This window comes from Puma concolor, chromosome A1 (assembly GCF_028749965.1).
Source record: "Puma concolor isolate L17-30 chromosome A1, mPumCon1.1.hap2, whole genome shotgun sequence".
NCBI classification, from domain to species: domain Eukaryota; kingdom Metazoa; phylum Chordata; class Mammalia; order Carnivora; family Felidae; genus Puma; species Puma concolor.
The window spans coordinates 233,501,773-233,515,024 of NC_141667.1; the positions used below are offsets into that span (position 1 = coordinate 233,501,773).

The following is a 13,252-nucleotide window of genomic DNA, read 5'->3' on the forward strand; positions in this document are numbered from 1 at the left end:
CTCCGAGCTCTCTCAAGTCCAGGGCAGGGCTGCTGGAGATCGGGGCTGGGAGACAGCTGTGGGCACCCTGCACCTGCTGCGTCCGGGGAGAGGGGCTCTCGGTGACGGTCCGCTGACCCTGGCACACGCCGAAAAGGAACCCAGCCTGCAAAACACCTCCCTGCCTCCCTGCCTTGGATCCCCAACCTGAATTTCCTGAAGCCTGAGAGGGCTAATGGTTACATCAAGTGCATGTCACAGAAGGTCCCTCAAGTTAATTTTAATATGCTTCAAACACAAATATGCAACACAGAAACTGGAAGGGCCAGATAAATAGCGTGTGGCCCCATCAAATACTCAGCAAGTGTGCCAGCCCGTCAGCCCCCTCCCCTCCCCTGACACCGCACCCCCCCCCCAGAACCTCATCCCACTTGTGGTGGGCGGGGGTGGGTGCAAGGGCACGGACATGTCTCCCGAACACCGGGAAGAGGCTGGTGAGGTTCGGTGGGTATGAGGCAGGCGGGGAAGGCTGCAGCATCCGTATGTGGAAACCATTCCAGCCTGGGAGGGGGCGCCAGGGGGACTTCCATGTCAGAGGTCCAAGTCCTAACGGGGTGGGAGAGATGGGGTGGGGGGGGACGGGGCACAGTGGCTGCCGCCCCCCACGTTTCAGGATAGGAGCGACACGTGACGGGCGTCCACGATGAAGGAAGGAGGCCAGAGCAACGTGGGAATTCGCTCAAGTACCCGAGGTCGGGGCTGGTTAGGGCAAAGCTCTAGTCCACCTAGCGAGGGATTACTTAGTTCTAACGTCTCTACAACTTTGCAATAAGCTACCACGCCGTCTGTCGCACGTTCTAATGTAACACTGAAACGCGTATTGCCGTGTAACTGCGTTTAGCAGGTGTCGTGATGGAAGCAGTTCCTGACTGGCAGCGTGGGGCTGCTAAGCCGTCCTCTGCAGGTGGCGCCTGCTGATAGAATAAATAATTGTGTCTTTCGTCAACGTGGCAGGATCTACTCTAACGGAATGCCCAACTCAATATCACAACATCATGCAGAGCCACCAAAGGAAAAAAGAAATGTTTCTTCAATGGGGATCCATCGTGTGGGTCCCTAGGATGGGCAGAGACCCTTGGAGGTTTGCGAGAAATGAGATGTAGCCGAGGCCGGCCAGCCTCGACTCACGCAAGGACCGCCGACGGGCCTGTCTTCAGGCTGGCCGCGTGCGTGCCGAGCAGGTCCCCCCACCCCCACCCCGCAGGCCATTTCTTCCCGGCCCGGAGCATCCCTGCGTGAGTCTGCTGGCCTGGGGCAGGCTCAGAGGCAGCCCTGTGCTCGGGACGATTTTGAGGGGCCATCGGGAGAAAGCGCAGGGTCTTTGTCACCAACGGGAACCAAAGGCATCACTGCCGTCACCGTATCGACCGTCAAAGCTACGTCTTTCTTTGTGTATTCTGCTCCTATACCTCCATAGCACTTACGGGGACAGCTTGCACGGTCTAAGTCTACCGATTCCGAGATGCATGCCAGTCCAGGAGCCAGGACCGCTGGCTGGCGGTTTCAGTGGGCTCCTCCATTGGGAGGAACCTCCTGGGCCTAAGAAGGGACCGCCGTCGGCTGTGGTACTGCTTGGTCGTCCGGCAGAAAACACGCCTGACTTTGCGGGAGGTCATGTGATGGTCTAGCACAGCTTGGAACGGATCCCCCAGGATGGAAGGGCTGGTTGTCTGGAAGCTCCTGCCAGAACCCCTGAGCCACCTCAATGAACAGTGAGGGGGTTGAGTTACAGAACCGAAGGTTGCCTATGACGTGGGGGCCCGGGGGCCCGTTTCGGTGGGTTGACTCTTTATGGAATCGCATGAGAGCAAACGACACGGAGTGCCAGAGGACGCTTTCCTACTCTGTGCTCAGTCAAGATACAGATCGTACTAGCGGTTCTCCTTCCTGAGGATGGAGTGCGGATGGTCTTGGCCAACTCCAAGGCCATCCTCCCCCTCACTCTAGAAGGTCAGGCTCTTCCACATTTTCCCAAGGGTGCAAGAGCGTGACGACGGATTCCAAGATGCCGCTGGGGTAAAAAGCAAAACTCGTGTTTATGAGACTGTAGATGAGCCACTGTCATGAGTGCCGTCCACGAGAAAAGCCAAACCCCCGAGGGGCTCCCCCCCCCAACCCTTCGCCACTCATGACAGGAGTAGTAATAGTTAAAACTTGTGAATGGGATAATAGTGACCTCACATCATGTTGACTACGAAGCTGACTGTTCCGAAGGCAGTTACCGTTCACAGATCGCTGGTGTTTGTGTTAGAGGACCACTTGGTGGTAGGTTGCAAGGCGCTTCTTCTCTGTATCTTTTTTTTTTTTTTTCCTTTTTCTATTTTGGGTAGAAATATTCCTGGGAAGCTAGATAGAAATGCATTTTCATTTCCCAATAATTCTTAGGCACAAGTTAGAAAACTGCTGACCTTCACCAAAATATGTCAGCACTTCGTGTTATAAAAAATGCAATTCAGAACCGCTGCATGTGTATATACGTGTATCTAAATATACACACAGGTCGGTGCAGTACACAATGATTATTCAATGTATATTCAAAACTGAGCTATTTGTAACTAACCTGAAATTCTGCAGTGAAAGTTCATTGCTCGGGAACAACTGGAGTTTCTTTCTTTCTTTTGGCTCTAACTACGGTCAAACGTTTGCACATCAGACACTACCGTTTACGCTTTCCTAAGTGCCAATGCCAGGACAGTCTTACACGAGGATCGGAAGAGGACTTGGCTTAGAATGCAGCTAGGCAGCTACTGAGCATGCGTGCAGGGCCAGCCCCGGGCCGGCCCCTGGTCAATTCTCCCTCCAGGTAGGAGCCCCGGGTGGACAGGAGCCACGGCTCCCGCAGGCGGCGTCGCGGCGGCGTCATCTGGGCGTCGTGTTGACTCTGGCGGGAGAGGAGGGCCCCGAGGAGGAGCCGCGGTAAACGGGGGATGTGGGGGACAGTTTAACCGGGCTGGTCGGGTCCCCGGTTTGGAGCTTCCAAAGCAGCTCTTCGTTGGTTCGGCTCAGTCTCTTCTTCTCCTGGGTTTCTTTCTCCACGTATTCCTGGAGATTGGCATTTTCCTCCGACAGTTGTCTGCGGGAAGAGAGTAAGAAACGATCGAGTAGCAGTCACGCCGGAAGGCACCTACCTTGAGATCCGCCAGGCCAGTGGGTTTGAGGCAAGCGAGGGGGCTGTACGTGGGGGGACAGGGACAAGGGGGACCACGGTGACCAAGAACCTCGGGTTGAAACGTGAGTTCCGCTCATCCCACGGACACGTCTGTTCCCAGAGTCTCTCCGTCGACACCCGGTCGGCTCCCAGTCCCTCTGCCCGGTCAGGGGGAGGCGCTGGCTGTCCGGCAGACAGAGCAGATGCCAAGGCAGAAGAGGACGGGAGAGGAGTGGGGGGCTGGTGTGGGTGTGCCGCCCAGGAGGCTCACAGACAGTGGCGACCGACAAGGACAGCCCGGGGACCCAGGGACGGTGCTGTCGGCCTCGGGGCAAATCTCGGCCTCCCCGCCCCTGGCCTGGGTCTCCAGGAGAGCAACCTGCCTTCCCTTGCTGCAAACACTCGGTGCGTCGGCCTGCCTGCTGGGCTAGGCGCCCTCGAGGACAGGGGCCACAGCCTTCTTCTCTGAGTCCCCGGCGTCCAGCCTGGGGCCCGGCCACAGCAGACGCTCCGTGAACGTCTGCTGACGAGGGACGCCTGATGAAGAATGAATGGATGCGGTCTGTGCCGTCTGCCAGGAAGTGTGAGTTGCTTGCTTTGTGGCATTAAAAACTGACGGTGCCTTTGAGGACCTGACCGGGATAAGGACACAGGTGTTTTGCAGCTGGCTGGACTGAGCCTGGGAAGTCACCTTGCTCGCGTAAGGCCCGGACCTGTTCTTTGGACCGGGGTGCCTTTGTGATTTGCAGGGGAGGCACGGGGTTGCCCGGGCGGGGAGGAGGCTCTGGCTCCCCCCACCCCCGCCCCTCCCCTGCTCAGGCTGTCAGCAGTGGGGTCTTGCCGCCCCTGCTGGAGGGGAGGTCACAGACCTGCTCCCTGCACAGTCTCCCCCGTGAACTTCTGCGGTGGTAATGAAATGCCAGCACCAGGAGCTCAGCTGTGGACGCTGTGTGTGCGTGCGTGCGTGCGTGTGTTTCGTGTGTTCTTTTATTTTATTTTATTTTTAACGTTTTTATTTTTGAGACAGAGAGAGAGCGTGGGCAGGAGACGGGCAGAGAGAGAGAGGGAGACACAGGATCCGAAGCAGGCTCCAGGCTCTGAGCCGTCGGCACAGAGCCCGACGCGGGGCTCGAACCCACGGAGGGCGAGATCATGACCTGAGCCGAAGTCGGACGCTCAACCGACTGAGCCATCCAGGCGCCCCAATGTTTCGTGCGTACTGACTATTCTGTCCACCAGCCAGACACTCCCCTGTCCCCCTCCCTCTCCTTGGGCCTCCCTGTTCCCCCAAGACACGCCAGTACTGAAATTAGACCAGAGAATGACCCTACAATGGCCTCCAAGTGTCCAAGCGAAAGGGAGAGTAACACATTTCTCACTTGAAGTCAAAAGGGTAGCAAGGAAGGCACGTTGAAAGCCTCGACAGGCTGAGAGCTGGGGCCTCTTGCGTCAAATGGGCAGCCAAGTTGTGAGTGCAAAGGGAAGGTTCTTGAAGGGACGTTAGAAGTGCCACCCCAGTGAACACACAAACGGTAGGAAAGTGAAACGGCCTTCTTGCTGATGCGGAGAAAGTGTGGGTGGCCCGAATGAAAGATCAAACCGGCCGCAGCATCCCCTTAAGCCAAAGCCTACTCCAGAGCAAGGCCCTAACTCCCTTCAATTCTGTGAAAGCAGAGAGAGGTGAGAAAGCTCTAGAAGAAGAGTCTGAAGCTATGGAGGTGGGTTCATGAGGCTTATGAAGGAAGCCATCTCCATAACCTAGAAGTTCAAGGTGAAGCAGTAAGTGTTGGTGTAGAGGCTGCAGCAAGTTACCCAGAAGGTCTGGCTAAGACAATTCAGGAAGGTGGCTACACTGCACAACAGGTTTTCAGTGTAGACAAAAGAGCCTTCTGTTGGCAGAAGATGCCATCGAGGACTTTCACAGCCAGAGAGGGGAAGTCAGTGCCTGGCTTCAAAGCTTCAAAGAACAGATGACGTGCTCGTAAGAGGCTAACGCAGCTGACGACCCAAGTTGAAGCCAGCGCTCACGGACCGTCCCGAAAATCCCGGGGCCCTTCAGAATCATGCTAAATCCACTCTGTGCTTTATAAATGGAACAGCAAAGCCTGGATGACAGCACATCTGTTTACAACACGGTTTACTGAATATTTGGAGCCCACTATTGAGATCTGCCCCTCAGAAAAATGATTCCTTTCAAAATATTACTGCTCGTTGACGATGCGCTTGGTCACCCAAGAGCTCTGATGGAGATGTCGAACAAGATTAATGTTGTTTCCGTGCCTGCTCCCACAACATCCATTCTGCAGCCCATGGATCAAGAAGTCATTTTGACTTTCAAGTCTTATTCTTGAAGAAATGCGTTTGGTAAGGCTCTAGCTGCCATAGGGAGTGATTCCTCTGACAGATCTGGGCAAAATCGGTTGAAAACCTTCTGGAAAGGATTCACCATTCTAGATGTCATTAAGAACATTCACGAGTCGTGGGAAGGGGCCAAAATATCAACATGCACAGGCATTTGGAAGAAGTTGATTCCCACCCTCGGGATGACTTTGGGGGGTTCAGGACATCAGTGGAGGCAGTCACTGCGGATGTGGTGGAAACAGCGAGAGAACCAGAACTAGAAGCGGGGCCTGAAGGTGGACGGCGTTGCCGTGATCTCGTGATAGGACGTGATCGGGTGAGGACTGCTTCTCGAGGCTGAGCAAGGAACGTGGTTTCTCGAGGTGGACTCTGCTCCTGCCAAAGACGCTGTGAAGCTTGTTGAAGCGACAAGGGATTTGGAATATTACACAAACTTGGTAGATAAAGCAGCAGCAGGATTTGAGAGGACTAACTCCAGTTTTGAAAGAAGTTCTACTGTAGGTGAAATGCTATCAAACAGCATCACAGGCTACAGAGCAGTCGTTCGTGAAGAGTCCATCAAGGAGGCAAAATTCACTGTCGTCTTAAGAAACTGCCACGGCCACCCCAGCCTCCAGGAAGCCCACCCTGATCGGTCAGCGGCCATCAACATTGAGGCAAGACCCTCCACCAGCAAAAAAGATTCTGACTCACTGAAACTTTAGATGATGGTTTGCATTTTTTGGCAATAAAGTATTTTTAAGGTAAGGCATGTCCGTTGGGTTTTTAGACACAATGGTATTTCACACTTAACAGATTACAGGAGAGTGTAAACTTCCCTTTTATACGGACTGGGAAACCACTCATTTGGGGAAAATTCATTTGACTGCTTCCCTGCGACACTTGCTGTCTTGGGGTGGTCTGGAACTGAAACTACAGTATCTCCGAGGTATGCCTATAACCTCCCGCGGGCCGACCGAGCCCCAACCCTGCTTTACTCCACATCCTTCCTTGAGAGTTGGAGCACCTCCGAGCAGGGGACAGAGAGGGGAACGCTGTTACCCAGAATAGCTAGCCGCGTTCGGCTACGCGGCTTCCCTCTGGCTTCTGCACCCCCCGCTGTCCGCTGGCCGGGCCGGCCCAGGAGAATGGCTCAGCGGCCGAGGGCCCCCCACGGGTCTGCCCAGCTCGGCTGACGCAGCTCAGGGGCTGCTTAGGTGGTTCTTCTCTTTTGCCTGGGGACGCTCAGCTGGCAGGTCTCTCCAAAATGCCCAGAAAGGAACCTTCCACCTCCCAGCTGCGTTGGAGACCCCTGCCACGCATCTCTGCCGATTTCGCTCGTTTCTCCCAAGGTGGGGACAACCGAGATGCAGACCCAGGGCACAGGCCGGGTGGCATACGTGGTGGTGTGTTTGGTCCTTCTCTTCATATGAGAAAGGCCGAGAGCCTGCATGGGGAAGGCCTCACAGCTCGGAGGAGTGAGGCAAATTGTATGCTGGGACAAAAACAGAGCCCTCAAAGAAGTGCTACGGCAAAGCCACTTTGTAGGTGACACATGCTTTAGGAAGCTCACACACCCGGGCCCCCCTACCTTGTGACAACGGTGTTCTGGTCGATCCTTGCTTTGAGGTCTTCGTTCTGCTGCTGGAGAACCTGGATCTTTTCTTCTAGAATAATGTTCTTTTCCGCCTATAAAAGACGCAGTGTTAAGAGGTTCTCAGCAAGGCTTCTGGGCTTTGGTTGTCCAGAACAGTGCTTGGCAGACTGCAGTTTGCGATGCCTTAGTGATTACAGAATCAAGTTAGAGGGATGTGAGCAGCCTGTGTCTTTTAAACAGAACAGGACAGAAAATACCAGAGTGCAAACCATACGTGGTAATAAAACTATTATTGTTACACATAATATTTTAGATATAAACATTTTTTTTACCTCTACTGTGCACGTGTGTGCGTACGTCAGGTTCCCGTGTAGAATACATTTCTCGTGGGGAGTGTCCCTGTTGTCAGAGGGGAGCTGCGAACACCGCTGGGACCTAGGGTGGCTGACGGGTCCCCGGGTTCTTCCTGATGGGTCAACTGCACTACGTCACAATCCCTGGCCCGGCGTGTTTGCACAATATGACATTCTGAATTAACGGAGGGGTGGGAATACAAATAGCGCGGACGCATTTTTTCCTTCTGAGGGTACGGGCAGCCAGGAACCCAAAGCCCGAGACTGGCTCGGTACACTATCAGAAACTAATGCCATCGATGGTTAGTATCACCCTGCAACTTACGCCTTTTTCTCTGTCCGTGTGTCCCCCCCAGGGCCCTGCTGAAGTACAGTTCCATTCTAAGATAAATTCAGAAGTAAATTTTGTTTTGAAAAGAAAATGACAAATTCACTGCTGGGGAGTTGATCTCGGAAGAGAACTGTCACCCTCCCACGAACAGGGCTAGGAGTCAGAGCCAACGGGCCGGGCTCTGTCGTAGCTCTTTAGTCAGGCCCTTGCCTTCGGCCTGCATCTGTGCTCCCAAGGAATGGGAAGTGACTAAATTGGTCTTTTTTTTTTTTTTTTTTTTTTTAATGCCGAAAGGTTTCTGCAAGGAGAAGTCACGCATGCTGGCAGAATGCCTGGCACATGGCTAAGAACAGCCAAATAAACCCCGAGGCTGGTGGGTGACCAGACAACTGAATGCGGATGGCCCAGCCTGGGGGCGGAGGGTCGTGGGTCTCCGCGTGAGCCGGGCTGCATGGCACGGCTCGGAAGGGCAGGGCTCTGACATTGCTGGGAAGCTCCACGTGGTCACCATCGCCCAGGATGCTGGCTATGGACAGTCACACCCCAGTCTGCCCCCATCCTACGCCATACAGCGAGAGACGCCTCACAAAGCAGAGGTGCTAGAAAGAGAGGATATGATGGCCGAATACGGCACGTGGTCCCAGATCAGCCCCTGGTGTGGAAAAAGCAGCGGCAAGGGATATCTCAGAGACAAACAGGGACAAACGTTCAAAGGTAAGATGAGATGATCCATCCCCGAGATGGCAAGTTAAAGGTCTGCTCGCTGGAAGAGAGCAGGATACGACCATCTGCACGTGGTGGGGGGGGGGGGCACACCGTACAGAGCAAAAACTCTGGAAAGCGTTAGCCGTGGTTGGAAAGATATCTTAATCTCCTTATTTGCGTCTATCTTAGAATTTTTTATAATGCCCGTATTTTCTCTCTACAGCGTCAAAGTTAATTTTGAATATAGCAATCAAAAAGGAAGAACAGCGATCTGAGACCCCCGAGGCCAACCTCCACCTCAAGACGGTGTCTCCTTGGAAGCAGGCTGCTCTGCTTAGTGACTCTGACGACTGTCTCCAGCTCCAGCCCTTGTATGACCCTTGTGCCTGCAGGGGAGGGGAGTGAGCTCTGGGGCGCTCTGTTTCTCCAGTGGGCCCCTTTGCCAGTTCCATGGCAACCGGGCTGAAGGGGGAGGCAGAGGGCCGCGAGGGCAGGGACAAGAGCCCTGGGGCCAGGGCTCCCGCCCGGGCGGGCCACTTACAGGCTCTGGGTGAGATACACCCCCTTTCTATACGTCTGCATATACGTCTGTGAAATGAGGCTCCTGACAACACCCGCTCCAGTGGATCGCTCCAGTGGGTGGAAGAACCAACATATGGAAAGTGCTCTGCTCAGTCTGGCCACCCATCCCCGCAGGGAGGAGGGAGGAAGCAGCACTCCCCCAGGTCAGGAAGGCCGGATGGGGGGCTGGAGACAGGCCACCAGGAGGGCTCCCAGTTGCACAGAATGAAGCCACTTCAGTTCCCTTATTAGAACTCCTGGCTTCCCAGGGGCGCCTGGGTGGCTCGGACGGTTGAGCGTCCGACTTCGGCTCAGGGTACGTGATCTCGCGGTTTGTGAGTTTGAGCCCCAAGTCGGGCTCACCGCTCTCAGCACAGAGCCTGCTTTGGATTCTCTGTTCCCCTCTCTCTCTGCCCCTGCCCGCCCCCTCAAAAAAAAAAACATATTTACATATACATATGTGCATATACATACACACACACACACACATATATATATATTAAATAAAAGAAACTCCTGGCTTCCTAAGAAAGGCCTGGAGACCAACCGTGGCATTTCTGCTCAGGTGTAAGCAATGGACAGGGAAGGGCCCACCGTCTGCAGGCTGTGAATCCATGATGCCAGTAAGGCATACCATTCAGGTGACTGGAGCTCTCCCAAGGACGCAGGCCGACTCACCAGTTTTTCTAGCTCAATGATCTTCTTTTCCTGCTGGTGTATTTGCTGATTCTTCATCTCTAACACCTGCTTCAAACTCTTCATGTCTTCTTCCAAGTGCTGATAGGGAGCCAGTGCAATCTACAACGGCAGAGAGCGAGAGCCGGTCACCAGCGGTCCCAGCACAGCCCAGTATGCACCGGTGCCGTGAATCCGGTTAAATCCGGCCTTCCATAACAAGCTTCCCAGGAGGCCCCGGAGTGTCAGCATGGGCGCATTCACGGCCTTCCCTGATACAGACGCCCGCTGCTCTCCCCCTGGAAATGCCACGAGAGACCCAGCTCCCCGGGGAATGAGAGAGGTAAGGCCATCATCCACTGACCAGCCCGGAGGCTGGGGTGGCTGGAGGCTGCCAGCCCATCCCCCAAAGGGAGCTCATGGAGGAAAAAGAGCAAACTCGACATTGACTTTTAACATTGGCCCAGACCACTTCATTCAGCAGACAGGCCAGGAGTCACAGGTCTCCCCTGTGTCCACGGGGAGTTGGAGGTGTGTGTGAGGGAGGGATTCTTGCATAGGAAGTGAGCAAAGTGGTTCTGAAAGCAGAAAAGGCGTTTCAGAAAAACAAACGCTAGAGAAAGGTTGCCAAGATGCAATAACTCAACAACAAAATACAGGACATTGACTTAAGGTTGAATTCCAGATACACCGCCTTTTTTTTTTTTTTTTTTTAAGTGTCAGTATCACATGGGATGTATTTATGCTAAAAAAAATTCACTTATTTATAATTCACACTACACTGGGCGTCATGTATGTTATCTGGCGACCCTCCATCAGAGGGAAGGAGTTATGCCAGCTTTTCTGGAAAAAACTCCCCTCAAGTTACCAACGCAGCCGTCGGGGGTACCTCCTGTGCGGGCCTAAACTACGGCTGGGGGAGAATGAGTGGAGGGGTGGGTCCCAGCCGGGGGGTGGGGGGGGGGGGGTGGAGAGCTCCCAGGCGGGCCCAGCTCAGGGACAGTGGCTGGGGAGTGGAATCTGGCAAAAATAACGTGTCAACGGAGAACCCCACAGCAGTCCCCTGTGTCAGGAGAGAGGCATTGACGGGGACTTGTCCTGGCCAGCTGTCGCTCCAGCAGTGGATCGACACAGAGGTCCTGTCACCGGGGAAGACTGCAGAGGTGACTCCTGGGGGGGGGGGGGGGGGGGGCGCGCCCTGTGGGAGCCACAAGGCCGGGTCGGCGGGGGGACGGGGGAGGGTATGACTACCTCCAGCTGCTCTTCGGTGTTCTTCCTCAGGGCCTCCTCAAAGCGTCTGGCCCGGTCCCGCAGAGACTGGCTCTGGAAGGTCAGCATGTGTACCTGGTCCTGCAAGGCATGACAAGAAGGCCAGCTTGGTCCGCCAAACGCACTAATTTCGGGGTCAAGGCTCGAGTCCCGCCAATCCCACCCGCGTGATGTTCCTGGGGTCCGCAAGCTCTCCTGGTCCCTCTCCCTGAAGTTCAGCCACGCGCTTGGCCCTTTCCTGCACCTGGCGTCTGGGCAGGACCCTTCTGCCCTCAAGGTGGAGTCAGGGGGAGGCTTCGAAAGCGCAAACCCGACCCCGTCACCCCCTCCGTGTAAAACCCCACTGGCATCAAGATGAAGCACGGACTTTACACAGTGTCCGTGCGTCTTCCGAACGGCCTCTCCTGTCTCCCGGCTCGCTCAGATCTCCCCGCCCCCTCCAGCCCCGCCTTTCCTTCCAGCTCTCCCGCCAGCGGTGCCTCCACTGGCCAGCCCCCTCTCCTGCTCTGCTCGCTTCTGGCCTCCTCCCCTTGGCCTTCCCGGGCCTCAGGGCCGGATTGCACGTCCCTGGCGTGGGCTGCTGTGTGGGCGGAGTCTTTTCCCCTGTGGAGAGCCTCTCCCTGGCTGGACCCAGGCTCCCGGCCCGCGGCTGTCGGGGCAGATGCGACTACACGCAACCTCGCTTGCAACCCCAGCCTGAGCACGGCAGGCGAGCGAAGGGTGCAGGGCAGTGGGCTTTCTCGCGGTGCCCCAGCGCAGCCAGCGACGGGGCCTCGTCCACGCAGCGTGTCCCAAGATACTCTGCCCAGTGACGCCACTTCTGTAACATTAAAACACAGGGACTAGGGTCTCCCCAGGAACTCTGCCAGCATGAGAAGTGACCTCACCCCACTGATACGAAGAGCCAGGTATTGTAAATGATGTAATTCCACATGAAAATACCGTAACGTATGAAACGCTGGCTTGACTGCTTTCTTCATTTCGCCAGAGGACCCTGTTTTACAAGCTATCTTTGGCGGCTTCCTTTTCCTCTTTTTTTGTTTTTTTTTTTTTTTGGTTTCCAGTTATTTCCAATTTCATTTTTAAGGCATAAAAGCCCCCACAGTGCCATTAAATGCAAATGCTGGTACATTCGAGCAATATAGTTATCAGTGGGAGTCTGTACCCACAGGAGCTGGTGAGTGGAGATCACAGCCCCGGGCAAACCCGGCTGGGCCCTGGCACACAGCCATCGGGCAGCCCGGTCACCTTCTAGAACCTGACTCTAAAAATGTACCGCTACGTGGCTCCTATCCCAAACCCGTCCGTGCTGTCGGAGGAAGCATTTCTTTCAAGTCTCTCCCCGTCCGTTAAAAAAACAAAACCGTGAAAAGACGCATCAGGCAAACGCCACCTAGGATAGATCTAAAATGTCAAACTGTGTATTTTCTGCCTTCTTCACCATTACTCCAAACAGACCGCCAGGCACACAACGGTGCCACAGCAATCAGACAGAACGGACTATCTTTCAACTTGGGTTCGCTCCTTTTTGTCCAGCTAAGAGGCAGAAAGGCCCAGCTGGTGACCTGGCCCAGCACGGGCCACTCAGGAGTTAACCAATGGCATGATAATAATAACAGTAAATGCGGCAATGCTTTAAACTATTATAATAGCAATAGCCACTATTGTTTTTGTTTTTTATTTTTTTTAACGCTTATTTATTTTTGAGAGACAGAGCACGAGAAGGAGAGGGAGACACAGAATGGGAAGCAGGCTCCAGGCTCCGAGCTGTCGGCACAGAGCCCGACGCGGGACTCGAACTCACAAACTGTGAGATCGTGACCTGAGCCGAAGTCGGACACTCAACTGACTGAGCCACCCGGGCGCCCCTAATAGCTGCTACTTCTTAGCATTTACCTTGAACCCCCCTCATGTTAGACATACATCATTTCCCTTAATCTGCTCACACCTTGGGGGAGGTCTCGTTATCATCCCCATTTTACAGATGAGGAAAGTAAGGTCTACAGAGCTTATGTAACTGTCCACAATTTCAAAGCTAGTAAGAGGGGGTACAGTGGGGATTTAAACTGAAAGCTCCAATCTCTTGCCCCAGACCTGTTTCTCTAGCCACCAGTAGCCCAAAAAGGGGGGGCTCGACAATTCCATCCTCTTTGCACCAAATAATCTCCAGCCCAAATGAATTCTGCCCATGGAGAATCACAAGTAAAATACGCACAATTCACGACGGTTTAATG

The 13,252-nt window shown here is 54.5% G+C and overlaps 1 protein-coding gene across 3 annotated transcripts in view; it reads right to left on the minus strand.

The window, feature by feature from the left end:
* Positions 1-239: 239 nt before the first annotated feature.
* The window catches only part of MTUS2 (microtubule associated scaffold protein 2), a 575,343-nt gene continuing 562,330 nt past the window's right edge, over positions 240-13,252 (minus strand). For all 3 annotated transcript variants that reach the window (XM_086714439.1, XM_086714450.1, XM_086714461.1), the window contains 4 exons: positions 11,001-11,099; positions 9,753-9,872; positions 7,119-7,216; positions 240-3,112 (listed from right to left, as the gene is read on the minus strand). In XM_086714439.1, the coding sequence (XP_086570565.1) occupies positions 2,899-3,112; positions 7,119-7,216; positions 9,753-9,872; positions 11,001-11,099 (531 nt within the window). In that variant the 3' untranslated portion in view covers positions 240-2,898. The remainder of the gene's footprint in view (positions 3,113-7,118; positions 7,217-9,752; positions 9,873-11,000; positions 11,100-13,252) is intronic.